The sequence below is a fragment of the Hippoglossus hippoglossus genome, chromosome 10 (genome assembly GCF_009819705.1).
Source record: "Hippoglossus hippoglossus isolate fHipHip1 chromosome 10, fHipHip1.pri, whole genome shotgun sequence".
NCBI classification, from domain to species: domain Eukaryota; kingdom Metazoa; phylum Chordata; class Actinopteri; order Pleuronectiformes; family Pleuronectidae; genus Hippoglossus; species Hippoglossus hippoglossus.
This window is the reverse complement of record NC_047160.1, coordinates 11,458,696-11,476,042: the sequence shown is the minus strand read 5'-3', so window position 1 is coordinate 11,476,042 and position 17,347 is coordinate 11,458,696. Positions and strand designations below refer to the sequence as shown.

Genomic DNA, 17,347 nt, shown 5'->3' with positions numbered 1-17,347 from the left:
CATGAATGCGAGGAGTAGCTCAAGCCCTCTTTTTGAGCAGACATGATGCAATATGACAGCCCATCTATGCTCCGCACATCTGTTCAGCACTGTTCAAATAATAGGGTGGTCTCTGAACTATAAGTCAACAATGACAGGCTAAGTCTGTGTTCCCTTATTGAAGATGATATCAGTGCTGCGCCGTGATGAGCAAGAGGAGCCGGCTGACCGTATATAAAGCAGTGGTAAACACTGTGAGGGATCACACAGGATCTTACCGGTGCACTGAACATATTTGCTGTTGTGCTGCATGCAAGGGAAACTGATTATGATAAGAAAACCCCCATACATGTGGAGCATGTTAACTAAAAAGGAGCGGCTGCTATATTGTGAACTATTCATCTCAGGTGCATCAGGGATATGTCTGCCAGCAGCCCAGCTTCATGTAATGGCTGCTTTCCATTTTGTTTTGTCAGTGAGCAAAATCTCTCAAGGAGAGTGGGCTATGTCGTTTGTGGCAGGGATTATTTTTCATTTCAAAATGTCATTTATCCTCATGCAGTAGTTGTGAAACGGCAGGGATGGAGTAGGTAAAGAAGAAGAAGAGAGGAAGAGCATTTTTCAAAACTTGTCACAATTAAAGATCTCTGACATTGCAGTCAGCATTTTTATTTCTTTACCTCCACCCCCCCCCCCCCCCTTTCTGTCTTTCACATTTCTCTTTCTCTCTCTTTATATATATTTAATCTCTCCCACAAAGCCCATTACAGCTATGTTCCCGCAGCCATCGCAGTCACACTCAGCTGGCTATTGGCCATTCACTTTGCTCCCCTACAATACCCGTAATCACTGAATCAGTAATCCTCTTCTTGAGCTGGAATAGCACATCGTGCCTCATCGAAGTTGCTGCATTGGTCTGCTTTCGCTGGGTTCAGAAGAAAGAGAAACTCCGGCAGCCCCCCTCACAAGGAGCTTCCGACTGCATTGTCCTAGCCAAGGTCACTCGGCTTAGGAAAGAATACACTTCTGAGCCTTTTTATTATTCTTCGAGAACCCAGAGAAGAGCATTAATTGGCACCTACATGCTGTCTAATCTTGGCAGTCCACTTGGGCTGCACGATCAGCTGTTGTTGTTCGTCTATGTGTGTGTGTGTGTGTGTGCGGTGGTGTGTACTTTTTGCACTGAAGACAGTCAGAAATGAAGAGGACATCAGGGCGGTGTTGTTATGAATACAAAACACCAACAGGCAGTGGCGCGATGTACTCGCCCAAACTAGTAAATATTGGATCACAGTGCAAAGGGGCTTCCAGCTTCCATCTCTCCGTCTGCCGTCTGAGCAGATTGATCCGCACGTTTCTGGCCCGTTTCGGAGGAGACAGTCGCTAGCACAGCCCTGCCAAAGCTGCATGTCTGTGCAGAAACAAGGGCTCCATCATAACTGATTGCTTGTGACAGTTCACAGTCGCCGGGCCACTGAAGCATCATAACCTTGTGAAACTAGTGTATGGGCAGTCTAGCATACAGGCTGAAGGAGAGGAGGGGAGGAGAAAAGGTATTAGCATATTCCTTGCAGTGATACAGAGATGCAAATAAGACATGTCGTGCCATGAATAGCCTCTGTGGTTAATATTAAACACATCTTATCTAATGAAAGACATAATGCAGACCAACACCTCTGGGGACGGGGGGTGAATTTATAGACAATTACTACAACTGTGATTGCAGGGGAAGATTGAAGAGCCCAGCGATGTCAGAGCAGGGTCTGTTGATGCGCTGGAACTGCTGATGAAACTGACACGGAAATCTCTTCCGGCACGCCTGAGGAACAGAACCCGAGCCTCTCAAATCACTTTAGTGGCGTTGTCATCATAATGTGCGCCAATGTATTTCTGAATATTCACTTATTCCCATTGAATGCACAAGTTTAATCAAACCTGCGTGGATTAAAATGATAAATAACATGCTGGGAGTTATTTGGTCGGTTGTAGCAGAGACTTTACGAGGTAGGAGACAGATCACACAGAATGCTGAATAGAACAGTCTGTAACACCAGAGGTGGCAGATGTATGACACATATTCCACCCCCTGTCCCCAATAGGCCGATTGTCTGTTTTATAACAGCTGAACTGGGAAACATATCCAGCCAGTCATATTGCTGCACTGATGCAAGTGCATAGTTGAGGTTCAGGTGTCAACTTCAGTCGTAAGTCCATGTTTACAACTACTCATTTTGTCAATTGAATCTGATTTGATGGTAAAATACAAATATTCAAGGATTTCTCTCTTTTTTCATTTCAAGCAAAATTGTATTGAGCTGACAAATTTTTTAAAGACATTTAGTAGAATGCTCAGGGTAACAGGACATTCATGTGATAAAACAAAAAAGCCAAGTTAGCCCTCTGAGCTAATGCATGTTAGCTATACTAACAATATATGAAATAGTAGTGAGCAATAAAGTTCTGCTCAAGGCAGAAAATAAAGTTTCTCTTGACCCCGACTGACTCAGATTAACCCAATGTCCAGGTCTGTGCCTGTACCTGTCGCAGACAACTTCAAAAAGTGGACATGATGACTTCAGGTAGTGGAATGATTTGACCACAGCGAGTCCTTAGAGAGGACTTGAACAAAAATACTCCGTACACTCACAGTAAAAAAAAGTCTTCTTGACCTGAAGAATCTCAGTAGAGTCTCTGATGACTTGAATCAGCGATTTTCAGGGTTCACTCCTGGTTTACTGTCTTGGCTCTCTTTCCATTCTTTTTAGATAGGCGCCTGGTTTTGTCAGCCTTAAATAACTGCCTGGGGGCACTGCAGTGACACCTCCCTATGAGGACGATGGTGGTAGGTGACTCTAAACCTCCAACAGGCTGTGACTCATCTGCTCCTTTGCCATTTAGGAGGCGGGGGGCCACTGCTGTCCATACATCCGTAGATTGAGATGCATTTATGGCCGTTAAAGAGAAAAACATTTACATGTGACACAGCGGTGTGGCCTTAGTTTACATGCTTCTTGCTGCTGTTCTCCTGTCCTTAGTGCTCACTATCCCCATGAGTGAGAATTAAGTGAACACGATGTGCTCACTCAACCATGACCCTCCTCTGTTTCTCCCTCCAATGGTTAATTCGGAGAGTGCTGTTGTGTGGCTCTTGCCATTTCACACATGGCTACGTAAAACCTGTGGGCGGTTGCTTCCATGCCGCTGTTAATGTTTGTGTGTCCATGCATGACTGTGTGATGAAATATTGAAGTGTTCTATCATCGACCATCGGGTAGCCGCCGGCGCGATAGCTGTCCCTTAATTTTATTTTTCCTGCCTTCTTTATCTCGGTGTTGTGGCTTTATTTTCCGCAGCGTGGCGCGCAGATCAGGAAGGCAAACCTCATCTGGACCCATGACAGAGCTAATCCATCGCAGCTGCGGAATGAAAAGGCCGTTTGGAGTGATTCCATTCCAAAGGCCTCAATAGAAAGCTCCTCTCAGATGCTGGTGCCCTTTGCAGCCCTGGAACTGCTCGGATATGATGAAAAAGGACTTGGAAGAGTTCAGTGGCTTAGCTATGTTTATGATAGGAGGGACTGGTGGGGGAGAGAGGCACAGTATGAGGACAGAGACATGAAGTGACTAACCGCTGTGGTTTTGTACGCCCGTGTGTGTGAACCTGATTGTAAAGATGCTTTACCGTCATCTCTCCTGTTCGCTAAATTGAACTGAAGCCAGCTAAACGCTGTTGGTCGATGTGTCAGGATTGATTCACTTCGGGTGATGAGCTGGACTCATTCAATAGCCTGACCAACGGCTGTGAAATGTAAAGTAGCCAAAAGTAGCCTAATGTCCACTTTGACATTATTAACTTACCACACTTAAAATAAAGAAACTTACAATAAGTGTGGGTGAGGTGAAATGGCACCTTGATCATTCTGGTGTATCTGGACATTTAGTCTGAATAACATACCTTTCTTTAATATGTCAAGGGCACAGAGAAGTCACAGTAGATTTGCTTTATGTTCTCTTGCTTTCTTCCCCGAGACTTTGTGCTCTGTATTTTTCTCCTGCCAATTGTAGTGCCACCACCGCCGCCACTGCTACCGCTACCCCTGTACAAGTCTTCTCCCTAAGCCGTAAAGGGATAGACTTTGGGTATTCTACGCATAAAGAAGCTTAAGTTTGGAAATTGCTCTCAAGTGGCCGAAGTTTGTGAAAAGTCAGTGAACATTTCACTCCCAATTTCTGGGGTTTCGTCTCGAGAGTAAAGCTTTTTAGTCCTTGGACACCCTGAAGCTGAATGAAATATTAGGGACTAATCAAGACCTTTGTTGCATGACCACTTTCCTGTGGCCGTTATGTAGCAGCCATGTTTTTTTCACAATCCATCAAAGTCTGTGATTGGATCAAAATGTTAGACAATCCAGAGCTTGTGGCGTCAACTTGCCCCATCGCTAACCACTCGTGGTGTCTAATGTAGCAATGCAGACTGATTTAATTTACCCAGATATTGAAGTGTCCTTTGTAATTTCTGCCTCCACACCAGTTTAATGGAGATTAATGGAACGTCACAGAATGAATGTCATTAGAGGAAAAACGTGTTTTATTACAATATCAGTTGGAACATTTTGTTGTAATAGCATTGTACTCGTGAAATTGAGAACTGAGCTCTCCTAGTTAATCGAGAAAAAAAAAAGCACAAGTGGTCGGTCAACTAGAGAGGTTTGAAAATGCAACTGAATCTGGATCAAATTTAATCAGAAAAGAGAACAGAAATATTTTCCAGCATTACAAGGGCTGTACAAGTGTGTAACTTCTGTGTGTGTTTCCGTAGTGGAGCCATTTACAGATGGTGTATAATGGTGTGTTCTGGGTGTCAGTAGTGACATTGGAACAGCCAACGTGATTGTAATAAATCTTATTTCCCTTCAGCCACGTTTACAGGGGCTATTTCTTTGGTGGAACAAATTTCCAACGGTAACAATTTACAGTGTTTAATCAATTGTTTTAGGAAAGATGTAAATGTGTGGATGTATTTAGTGCGGTGAAGACCACATATGAAAATTCATCCATCTTGGTTTTTATTGAGTGTGTAAGGGGGCAACATTTGGAAAAGATTGGCAAATAAAAAACCGAACCATCTTCAGGGCCGAGAGACCAATCGAGGAAAGTGAAAAAAGCTATTTTTAGAATTTGGATGAACTGACAGTGACACTATAAACTCTCTTTGTCAGTTTATCCTTGTATTTTAAAACCTCTGGTGACAGACAGTGTATCACACTGCCGTCACTTTACACAGAATGTTTCTCATTGGCATTACCAGCATATGTCCAGACAATAAAAAGGTCGACGGAGAATAAAATGGAGCACATCTTTCATCTAATGCAGCAAACTTTGTTCTCTCTTTTCTCTCTTTTCTCTCTTTTCTCTCTTTTCTCTCTTTTCTCGAAGTGACGACATGGAGTTGTGTGAGGTAAATCTTTATTGTTTTATGTGGGGAAATTTGCTTTAGATATATAAGGTGACTATGGCATATTTTAAGGGGCCGCATCACAGGCTGTGGAATATATAGGATTACAGCTGACTTACTGTCATAGCCCTCTGTTTTCCATCTCACTCTGTCTCCTGCTACCTCGAGCATTATCATTCAGGGACAGAGCACCGTCTCAGCAAGGGCACTAATAAGATGAAAACCGGTGCCGGACTGTACATACTTAACCAGGCCTGGATTGAGGCGGAGAAGGAGGGGGAATTCTTTAAGTGATCTCTTCAAGGTTAAACAACTAGTCCCATCTCCCGTCCTCATTGACTTATTCCATTATTCTTCACAGAGAGAGCGAAGAGCTGCTCCTGGAGAAGCGCTGTTTTAAAATTCAGCTCAGTAATCAGGCTTCACAATGCAAATCCCTCAATAGCTCGACTTGGTATGTTTCATCGCCATAGGATACCAATTGTGACGTGTAATTTGATTAGCGACACTGGGGGCAAAGGCTTAGTTTACACGTGCAGGAAGTGGACCTCGTGAGACTGACTGATAGTCATCTCCTTTCGGTGGCCCCTGTGTGGCACACTCGTGGCTTTGCATGTGTGTATAAGCCGCACACAAGACCGAGAGTTCTGAAAATCCCCCTGAAGGACAGAAACGACCAGTCAGGAAGCATTAAACTCAGATGGTTTTGCACTCTAACTGGAATATGGAAATTTCAAGACTTCTTGCTGTCCTGTCATGCAGATGAGAGGAAGAGAAAATGACAAACACCAACTGCTTTAGAAAGCAACGCACAAGAACAGAGAGAACCGATGCACAGAATCGAGGAGGGCAGGCAAAACAATCCGGTGTTTTTGACATTGATGGAAAAATATATGTGTCCTGCCAGACACCCGCAAAAAGTTTATTCTGTTTCTTTTTTTCTTTTCAATCATCCAAATAAGAACTGGAACAGGGGAAGTTTGCAGCTGCCAGGTTATTCCCCCTGCTGTGTAGAATTGGATTCAAAACAAGTCAGTCAGGTGCCAAACGCTATACCAGAAATATCACCGCAAATCTTTCACCCAGCTCTCCTGAAGTCAAGTCGAATAATTTAGAGGCATTGTCTTAGACCAAGTGTAATCTCCGTGATGGAGCTGAGCGGTTTCTCCTCGCGTCTTCTTCTCTTAACAGCATCTGTCATGGAGTCCGAAAGTGAACTGTTTTCTTGCGATTCAGCGAAGCTAATCTGCTCGGTTTGTTGTGAAGCCGAGGCCCATGACCACTTCTGACAGCAACAGTACGAATGTTTGCCGATGTGGTCGGACACGTTGAACTCCCCCATGTCTCCCCCCCTGCCCTGCCTCCTCGACCTCATCACACTCCCAGCCCAGAGATGTTGATTAGGGCCGTGCGCGTCGGGACATGCGGCACCGCCCTCTGCGGCCGCTCATTCGGATGCAGCCGCGGCGCGATCCACACCCATCTCACGATCCCTGCGTTCTCCTCTCTGCCTCGTTCTCCTCGCTTCCTCCATATTCATCTGCAGAGAAGAGCACGCTTTAGGCCTGCAGTGCTGATTGGGAGGATTAGTGGTGTGTGAGGGACTTTGTCACCAGCTTTCTGGGAAATCCAATTACAGAATATCATAAGCCTTACATGTTTCATACTCCGCTGAATCCTCCTTAAAATGCACACAGCCATACTCAAAGGGTCAGTGTTTAGCTGCTGTCCTTGCTTTGTACTGTATTGGCATATTCCCGGAGGTAGGGGATGTTTGAAAGGATAAGTCAGGTCCTGTAGCACTCCTCTCACCTCTGCATTGCAGCAAATGGTGGACTGCATGAGTCTGCCCGAAGAAGGGGATTGTTATTTGTTCAGCGTGATGGGCTGGGATCTCGGAGCACGGCTCTCGAAGTGAAGCAAGGGCCAAGGGTTTAGGTCTGCTATCTGCTTGCATAGATAGTCCTTAATTGCAGATGTCAAGGAAAGGGTATTCAGCAGACGGGGGGCATGCAAAGCAAGATTTCTGCATGTATCGGTTGAGTCCTGTCAAACCGATTGTCCCTGAATTATTCAACCAACGGTCTGTTCTCACAGCTGCCATCACAACACTGTTATCTGAACTTCTGAAATGGCCAGCGTGTTGAAGATTTGAACAGCATTCTTGTTCAAACCCCCTGCTCTTTTGCTCTGCATAATGATTTTTGTTTGTCAAACAGAGGGCATTACCATGATGATGAAGACACCGCGGCATGTACGAGCCCTCTGCGACACAGGGGTCTGCTTGACCCCTGGAGAGCTTTCAGCCACATCTGCTGCACTGTGGTCAAACGAGAAGCATGATGGCTTGAACCCTGAAGGTGAAAATATCGGTCACAGGGAGATGGAGCTGAGAGTCATTGACTCCCTTGAGGATTGCTTACCAGCCACTCTCACGAGCACAGGGCTATGCCATCAAGATGGCAGGTGAAGAGGAGAAGGAAGCTGTGGTTGAAACGCTGCAGAGGAAACTAGAGAGGAGAGAGAATAGTTAATGAAGCCCAGTGATGGGGAAGCATGTGCATGTGTGTCTCTTCTGACCTCGCTCTGGTCCTCAGGTCTTTTTCTTTACATCTTCACTGCACCATATACATTTCAACAGTCAAACCTACTTATTAAGAGAGTTTGAATGCTATAGGATGCGACTAAATCCTGTGAATTCTCATGTTTTAGTTGCATCCCTGTTCCCAAAAATGAACCCCTGATTAAAGCCTTATGGTATGATAACATTTGATCTACTGTTAAAAAACCCATTTTAGACAGTACATACTATCTCTTCTTCGAACATTTAATCATTTCTCTACAGTTCTAGAGAGTCCTAGGTTTATTCATTATATTTAAAATACAGGAAATTATATAATTTCTTGCCAATAATTATATTTGACTCACATCTCAATATTGTTTTCAATTAAACTTTTGAATATGAATTATTAGTTGAAAGCAGACAACTTTATTTGCATAAGGAATCCTCCCCTCTGCTTACTTTAGAACTGATTTGACAAATGGATTAATATCACATAAATCAGCAGAAGTCCAGTAACATTTTAACAAGACGGAACATTTGCATGAGCCTTCCACCTGAATGCTCAGGTGCAGTATGGCCTACGTCTAATTCTTGAATAGCAGAGTTTAAATCGTATACTTCCACACACATTCCATACATATAATAATAATGTATTCTTTTTTGAATCAATCTGATCTGTGACTTGGGGGATCTTTGAATTTATTTAAATTTTTAAAGTAAAACACTGAGTGACATAAATTCAACACAAAGCAAAGTAAATTGTCTTACTGGGTTTTAATTCAAACCTAAACCCTGTGCCATACAGTAAGCGTATGAATGCTGTACAGTCTATATTCAACATAATGTTTTAGTTTGCTCCCTCTCACAAATGACTCCTGTCATATTTTAAAGTGCTGTGCCATGTGGTGGGCTTGATCTGCTACACTCAAAATGTGAGCAGCAGGGGTGTCAAAAATGCACTTTACACTCGTCAATTTAACAAAACATGTCCATATCATTTTACAGAAATAAGCCTCCTGTTATTTCTCACTTTAGATTTGGATCAAAAGTACGTGTGAATAAGAAACTTGACAAAAACACGCACATGAGATTACCATGTTGGACTACTTTTAGATTTCTTGTAATATTTGACATGTTGGCTGTATTATATGATTTTCTTTGTCTAGGACCAGTAGCATTACAGGCAGCAATTCAAGTGTCGTCTTTGATAGAGACACTAATGAGCCTATTCCACTGGTGAAAATACCCACTTACATTTGACTTTTGTCTGTAATGTGAATGGATACAGTCGGCATTCACTATCGGGTCAAATGACTCTGACATACGGCTCCATCGGCTCCGGCTCTGATCGGCAATGATGGAAACATAGCACCCGGGTTAGCTTATTCCTTCTTCATCTTCTTAATTTTGGCAGTCTAGACGCTGACGCTGCACCTTGGCGTTGGCACGCAAATAGACATGAGCACTTGTGTACTTGATTTTTACGTCTTGGGAACAAAATACAACAGCGATATATATTTTTTTCATATCGTGCAAGATGCAACACTAGAAAGACATCGATTTTTCTGACGTGGTGGTTTCCAGCACATGGTGGTTTCCAGATGTACGTGGTGGTTTCACTGGGGTAAAAAAAAGAGCAGAAAATCATTTCCTCGCCTGTCAATGGGAAAGGAGTCGATCACCTTTCTTTGCAGGTCTACTCTGTGTATACCTGTTAACTTCGGTGTAAAAGATGTGTCATTCGAGCCATTACAGTTACTGGACCCTTTTTAGATGTGACATTTACTAAACTGTCAAGCAGATAAGGGAATGTATTGTGTGTTCACAGTTAAACGACTTAGATTCTAAATAACTTACAGGTTGATTTTCTGTTAATGCACAATATAAAGTTTGTATTGAGGTGAGGGGTTATCCAGTCAACCACCTCAGGAGGAAGTTAGAAACCTGCCACTGATGTGCTGCTGGGTGAGCAGCAGGCAAACAGGCCTCAGTGACAGAGCATCCCCAGACCCACTATCATCCATCATGCACTGCAGCAGTCAAACACACATGTACAATGCATAGAGACACACAGGCAGATTCACCCCTGAACTCACCAGTGGGTTGCCTGTACTTTGTTTGTTCTTTTTTGTTCAAACCCAAACAACAGATAAGGGACTACTCGCCGGGGATTTCCAACCCGGCAGGGGGAGCACAAGGCAGAAGAGAAACTCGGGGGTCACTCACACAGAGCTGCTCTGTGAAAAACAATTTTTTTTATCATCTTTTAAAACCGCTGCTCTGCTTATCATTAAATTCTTTGTATTAAATTCTAAATAATGTTTTGTGGTATAGCTTGTGACAGGGACAGCTCACATTAGGGGGCTTGGATGTGTTTCTGATTTAAATGTTTTCTGTCTTTTCTTTGGAAAGCTGGTATATACACAAACGTGTCATTATTATCATTATTATTTTAACAGTAAGACAACTGTTTTTTCATTATTAATAAACACTATAATGTATAATTGAATAACAGATGCAGGCAAAAACCTAATACAAAACTTATTGCATTGTGGACTGAACTGATGTCCACTGTTACATATATCATCAGAAAGAAGCCTTCGTATTGAATATATCATTTTGTTAGTCTTTTAATCACAGTTTGCATTAAATTAAACAACGTTTCATAAAATGATAACATGACCATTATGTCATGATGTGATTCCACTGAAAACGAGAACACACTCATATTGAATTATAGTTCTGCTTCAAAATTATTGTATGCAGTAATTGTGTGTTTTTCTTCATGTGTAGTCACTGGTGCCGTTTAACCTAGCAGATAAAATGAAACTCAAATAGACGATAAATGTTGATGCATGAGGACGACTAACAGCCTCCTTTTCTAACGTTCAGCCATGGCACCGTCGCCATTGAGGTGATCTTGAATCTGGTTCTGCCATTTGAGTTAGCAGTTTGAAGCACTTCACATTTCTATATGACAAGAGCTGACGCAATCCCCCCCCGGGGCGCTAGCGAGCTATCTCCCCGTGACAGCATCCCTTCTTCAGAGCAGGACAGGCCGGGCCTGATGAAGGCTGGTGAAAACTGAGGGGGGTGAGGGAGGGAGGTGGGGACCAGCAGGAGGATCTATGAAGACCAGAGGGAGAAGGAGTCCGAGAGAGACAGGCAGGAAATGGAGGTCGTGTGGCCGAGGGGAGAAACAACGGCGCCAAAGAGAGAAAACGAGAATGTGGGTTTTGTGAAGAAAAAAAAAAAAAGATGAGAAAAACAGCTAAAGAGATACAATCATCGTTGACATTTACTGTTCAAGGCCCCCTACCCAAGGCTGTGCAAGGCTCTGGCTCGTGGGCTGCAAAAGAGCATGGAAATCCAAATACTTTGAGTAAAAGGATCTTTTTTTTTCATGAATTATCCCGGCTTGTCTGCAGGATACCACACATCCCTCTGAACTAGCATTCCAGGCCAGCCATCTCAAGTGATGCATCGGAAATGTAACATCCCCGTAGCACTGCCGAGTGTCCTGATTATAGAAGGGAATGAGGGCGGCACACTGTGTGTGTTTGACCAGTGAACTGGAGATAGGATGCATGGTTCCCTGCAGCAGGATGGGGGAGGAGGAGGAGGAGGAGGAGGAGGAGGAGGCACGGTTAGCTGCAGAGGAGGAAGAAAGATAAAGGAAAATGAGATTAGAGAAGAATCAAAAAGAGAAAGAGCTGATGAGAGAGAATTATCTCTGTGTGGTTTACCACTCTTCATCCAAGTTCCTCAAACGACTGCGCACGTGCATGTGGCTGTTTGACGACTTGTGAGTAAATTCACATTGCTGGAATTCAAGGTGACACTCGCAGACTCATTGAATTATATTAACCGACGTGTTATTTCTTAAGATTCAGAGGCAGCTTTCGACCACCTCATTTCCACCTACAGCACATTGACTTCATTTTGATTTGATTACCAAGAGGGATGAAGTCAGGCTCGGGCTATTCCTTCACAGCAGCTCCCGCTCCCCTGACTCTACAGTACCTCTTTTTCTTTTTTTTCCTTTACTCGAGTCCAGCACCAATCTCTGGTCCACTGATGGAGCAGGGCAATATTACAGGGGAAACAATCTGAGAGGAGAAAGAGTAAGAGTGAGGGGCACTCAGGTGGAGAGAGATACTGCCACGCTTGAAGAGGATGTATGCTTTGGGGGCTGACCAGATGGCTGAGGCGAAAGACAGGCAACAAAAGGAGAGGTCAAATAGAGTGGTGAGGACAGAGGAGGAGGAGGGGATCAGTCCTGCATGGAGAGGCAGAGAGTGAGTGAGGGAATACATACATACACACAGTAGGACTCTTAATCCACAACTTTCCATATGTGGAACTTTTCAGATGAGTGTCGGCTCTGAGTTCGACTTTTGAAAAACACTCCAAGCAATTTTTTTCCTTCTCATTTCTCACTGCTTGTCCCTATGGTTGGTTATAAGAGCCAGCCAAAAATGCAGCCACAATATCCGTCTCACCCTTTTTATCACCATCAATTCACTAATTAAAAACATTTTAACAAACATCAGTGCGAGAAGAACTACCTTCAATCACCTACCTTAAAAAAATTAAATGTTTTGTAAGTTGTAAATCTGGACCATCACCCGCCCACTAACACTGAGGAGGTGGGGTTTATTACCTATACTGCAGCCAGTCACCAGGTGGCGATCTAGATGATTTAGCTTCGCTTTTGCCGAGCTGTCACGTCGTCCATCTTTACACACAGTTTATGGTTTTTCTCCACTAACACTGGGTCAAACAGCAAGTGGTTTTCTGCTGTTTGTGTAAATGGTAATTGCAGCCGCCTGCTACTGCAGCTCAGATTTACTCTCAACTCCAGGCTGGAGTATGTAAACACCTTGAAAACCATAAGCCTCTACCTGTGGTGTGGCTTGTTATCTCCTGACCATGGAAATGAGCCAGAGCTTTATGCACAGCACAGCTCATGGCACTCTGCTGAAAATCAATAACACTGCTTCCATTAATTGTATGTTGTGTTATTCTACCTGTAGTGTATATACTGGCATTCACATCCACATGCATAGAGACGACTTGTGTTTGTTTATGGCACTGCATGCATGTATTTGGCGGTACACTGTAAGTATAAACATATCTCCTGTCAGAAATGATGCTCATGGGTGCAGACTCTGCAGAGGGTGGTGAGTTGCAGGGAAAGGAGTGTGCACTTCTTGAGGCAGGATGAGTTCAGGATGAGTCGTGTCTGAGGGGGCAGAGTTGCACGATGCTGGCAGATCTGGTGCAGTGAGAGTGGCTGGTGCGTGCCCTCCAAACAAAACCGGTCACTCCTGGTCTAGAACATCCTTATAAACCTCGCCGCCCATGGGAGAGCCCACACCTCGAATCGCTCTCGGTGGCATCGCTCATGGGATCCATGCAACATGGAAACTTTTCCAGTACAATAAGGTGGCAGCACAAGGACACTGTTATCACTAATGGGGGAAAGAGATGATATTTGGAGGGGAAGAAGGAGGTGGTATAGTGGACATATCTGTTATTGTAGAATGGGCTCAAGCTAATAAGCAGAGGGCAGCTGAGCAGAGAGAAACATGCTGCCAGATCTGGTCCCCGAGGAGTGGTTCTGTGTCAGTGCTAGCCCAAATTAAGAGGGAGTGCAGAGAAAACTGGGCCTCGACGAGGTCTGGAACTCCTGCTGTCTCCCATTCAGAGGAGGACATTGCACCATTCAACCTGCAGCGCTTACCCACAATACTGCTGTCCAGCTGTTGATTCACCTTTCAAAGCGCTCTGTGTACCTGCGTGTGTGTGTCTATTCCTGCGTGTGTGTGTGTGTGTGTGTGTGTGTGTGTTGCCGAGGACTGGAGAGGTGTCTGTGCCAGGACAGATAGGGTGGGGAAAGAACTAAAAAAAGGAGGAGGTGAATCCCAGCAGTGACTAGATCTCTCATTCACACAGCAATTGTGCCTAAAAGCCATGTACGCGTCCTCTGAGCATCAGAGAGGTTTTTGTGCCGTAACACCGTTCACACAGGGAGAAAGAGAAAAAAAAAAAACATGGTTATTGCATGTGCATATGCGTGTGTGATTTCATTTTATGCTTGACTTGATTTGGATGAAAATTTTATTTTTCAGCTTTGAAAAATTCTGCGTGCTCGATCTACAGCATGTCGGGTTCATGCAACCATACACACTTGAATATGTATCCGTCAGCCAGTCCGAAACTAATATTTGTTGCATGAGACTGGATCGCGCCTCCCCCCCCCGTGTCAGCCGCCGAGCCATTGTACCGGAATGCTCTCAGTGTTGGGGGAAGTTAGCAATGCTTGATTACCCAGCGGGAACACTTGAGAGTCAATCAGAATAAGTGAACAGCCACTCATGATAGGGTAATAAAAGCAAAACACACCTGTAGTCGTGAATATTAGTTTACACATTAATGGCCTCGGACGGAATTGAAGTGGCTCCTACCTGACAATTTACCCTGTCGCACCGGAGCGTACAGTGAATACACGAACAAATGGAAACACCTCGTAAGAAATGTCAAAGTGCACACGAAATAAGAGTGGATAAGAAAAAGAAACAGCTTGTATTGCTGAGGTGTTTATTCCCCCTAGTTGTTATTGATTTGTTACAGTAAAAAACATTCAAATGATTGTGTAGCTGTTTATTCTCCGTCACCTTTGGTCATCTCAGTCAGACTCATTTTTGTGCAGCTTTTAAAAGGGGTCGACATTCTGTGTCTTCCTCATGTCTTCACACCTTAACACAATTTTTTCCTCCAAAGATACAACACATGAGTTGTCTGCCATTGTGGCGTCAACAAAGACTGTGGCTACTGTACGCATGAGGTCACTGACAGTGAGTCTGTGTTCACGTTTCCTTCAAGGCAGAAAGACTTGTCTTTGTCAGCTCTTTCGTGGGAAGCAACCGAAGCAGCTGCGGTGAACGCCGCAGTGAGTCGTTCGCCGTGGATGAGGGAACTGAGCAATAACTGGTTGGAGCTGCAGACTCTCAGTGAACAACGTGACGTTTCTATGCTTTGGCTGCCACTTTCCCACTGAAGCAAACACACTGTACCCACTTGTATTTAAACCTGCAGGATTCTCCCTGACATCTTGTCGCAGTATTACCATATTTATTTGACTTTCTGACGCAGTGCATGAAGATGTTTTTTTCAGTAGGGACAGGATCAGGCTGTACGAGAGCAACAAGCATTTATTTTCATAATTGATCAGTCAATCCAAGGCGTACTGAAGGGGGTTCTAGCTGAAACAATGCTGATGACATCATCAGGGTTATTGGTTTGGAAATCTCTCTTTTTACAATTCAGCTTAAGTTAATGTTTAAAATGTGGAATGTCCCTTTAACGAACAAAAAAAAATGCCCATCACAATTTTGTAAAGCCCAGGTTGGGCTTGTTTGACTCTCAGCCTCAGGACAGCCTGACAGTTTTCTGTCACAGAAAACAAGGAAAACCAGCAATTCCTTCCAATAAAGAAGCTTGTTTTGCTATTTCTTCTGCATTTAGTTTTTTTGCTTTAATGTGATGTAAATGATGACAAGCTGTTGCGGAAGATTCTTCCGTTGACTTGTCAATTTTAAATGTGGTGTCACCGAAAATGGTCGGATATTGCAAAATGCAAAAGTTTAAAATGTTGGTACAGATATGAAAACGTTTTTTCTTTGTGCCTTACACTCTCGACTATGAACATGTATTCATAAAAAACATTCTAAAATGTAAAATTGCTGCTTGGTCTTTGTTTTCCATTTCAATTAAGAATCACACTTTCTGGTCAAACACTAATCAATCAAAAACTACCAATCTGATTGTACAGAATACTAGACCACGACTGATTTATGATCTGGCTGATAAAATCAACAGATATGAGTCTTTCACAGACATATTGGTATCAGTGTTTATGTTTGATATGAAAACATTTATATTGCAGAATAAACAATGTCGTCAAATGTTGATATTTTTTACAAGATTTGTTTATTTTCCTCATTCAATATTCTCTTCTATATATTTGGTTGTTTTTGTGTTTTCTTTATATTTATAGTTATTTCTAATAAATGTTATGGTTAATCTGTAAAAAATTAATAACATTTATTTCGTCATAAGGAAATCTAAGAAGTCACTGCCAATTCAATTTTGTATACATGTATATCGGAAGTTCTTTACTCCCTTATATCGTATCGGCCCCCAAAAAATCCATATCAGTCTGTCTCTGCAGATCACATCATTAGTTTTATATTATCATGTATATTTATTGTTTTATTTGCAGGATGCTGTCAGTGCTTCATCAACTGAACTGTGGATACTTAGAGTCACATAAACCCTTAATTGCTTGTTAGTGTTGGGTCAAAAGACCCAATCGATCCATCGCTGCCCAAAGTGATGAAGCACACATTTGTGAATGTGCATACACATAATCTGCTGACTAATCTTAACACTGTCCTCTTGCCCTCTGCTGTCCCTGCAGTTTGCTCCCAGTTCTCCCGCGGGGTGTACGCCATCTTCGGATTCTACGACAAGAAGTCCATGAACACCTTGACCTCCTTCTGCGGCGCCCTGCACACCTCCTTCGTCACGCCCAGTTACCCCACCGATAATGAGGTGCAGTTTGTCATCCAGATGCGCCCCGCCCTCCGGGGCGCCGTCCTCAGCCTGCTCTCTCACTACAAGTGGCAGAAGTTTGTCTACCTCTACGACACTGACCGAGGTAGGTGACAGCGTGGGCCTCGAGTCAGCGCTTAGATTACAGCATGCAACCACAGGAAATGTCTCAGCGCCTCAAAATAGCAGCCGCACACCGGGGTTAGCGAAGGACAGATTTACCCTGTAATGATTTATGAAAGCCCTGTAAATGCTCCAACTGTAAACGCTGCACTATTTAATACAGTAGTTTGGTGTAAATGTAAAATACACTCTCTAGCAGCTCGTAATACTTGTAATAAGACATTACACTTTAAGAAACAGAATATCTTATTCTAACAGTGGGCTGGTTGGTGTCAGTTAATCTTGTGTTAAATCATGTTGTTGATATTGGCCCATCTTTCATCTGAAATGAGGTATGTCACAGCTGCTACTGAAACATTTTCTACAGAAATCACAGTCTCCCTCTGCCTGGGGGGGCTGATTATTGCGGGATTTCGTTTTTTGTTTTGTTAGGTTTCTCAGATTGCATTGCCTAGTTGACAATAAACGCTGGTTTAATGTAGCCGTTCGCCGCGTGCATGACGACCTGTCAACGCGGCAAATTGCTCATTTCTGGAATTTCTAATGTCAAATGAGAAAATGAGCTCATTATCTCTGAATAGAATGATGGTCCCCTCCTCCTTCAGAAAC

The 17,347-nt window shown here is 43.4% G+C and overlaps 1 protein-coding gene across 7 annotated transcripts in view; it reads left to right on the top strand.

Annotated features, from left to right (window-relative positions):
- gria3b (glutamate receptor, ionotropic, AMPA 3b) overlaps positions 1-17,347 on the top strand; it is an 85,213-nt gene that overhangs the window by 7,960 nt on the left and 59,906 nt on the right. For all 7 annotated transcript variants that reach the window (XR_004615147.1, XR_004615148.1, XM_034597641.1 and 4 more), the window contains exon 3: positions 16,482-16,721. Coding sequence is in view for 5 of the 7 variants with exons in the window: in XM_034597641.1 (XP_034453532.1) it covers positions 16,482-16,721 (240 nt within the window). In the remaining 2 variants the exon portion in view is untranslated. The remainder of the gene's footprint in view (positions 1-16,481; positions 16,722-17,347) is intronic.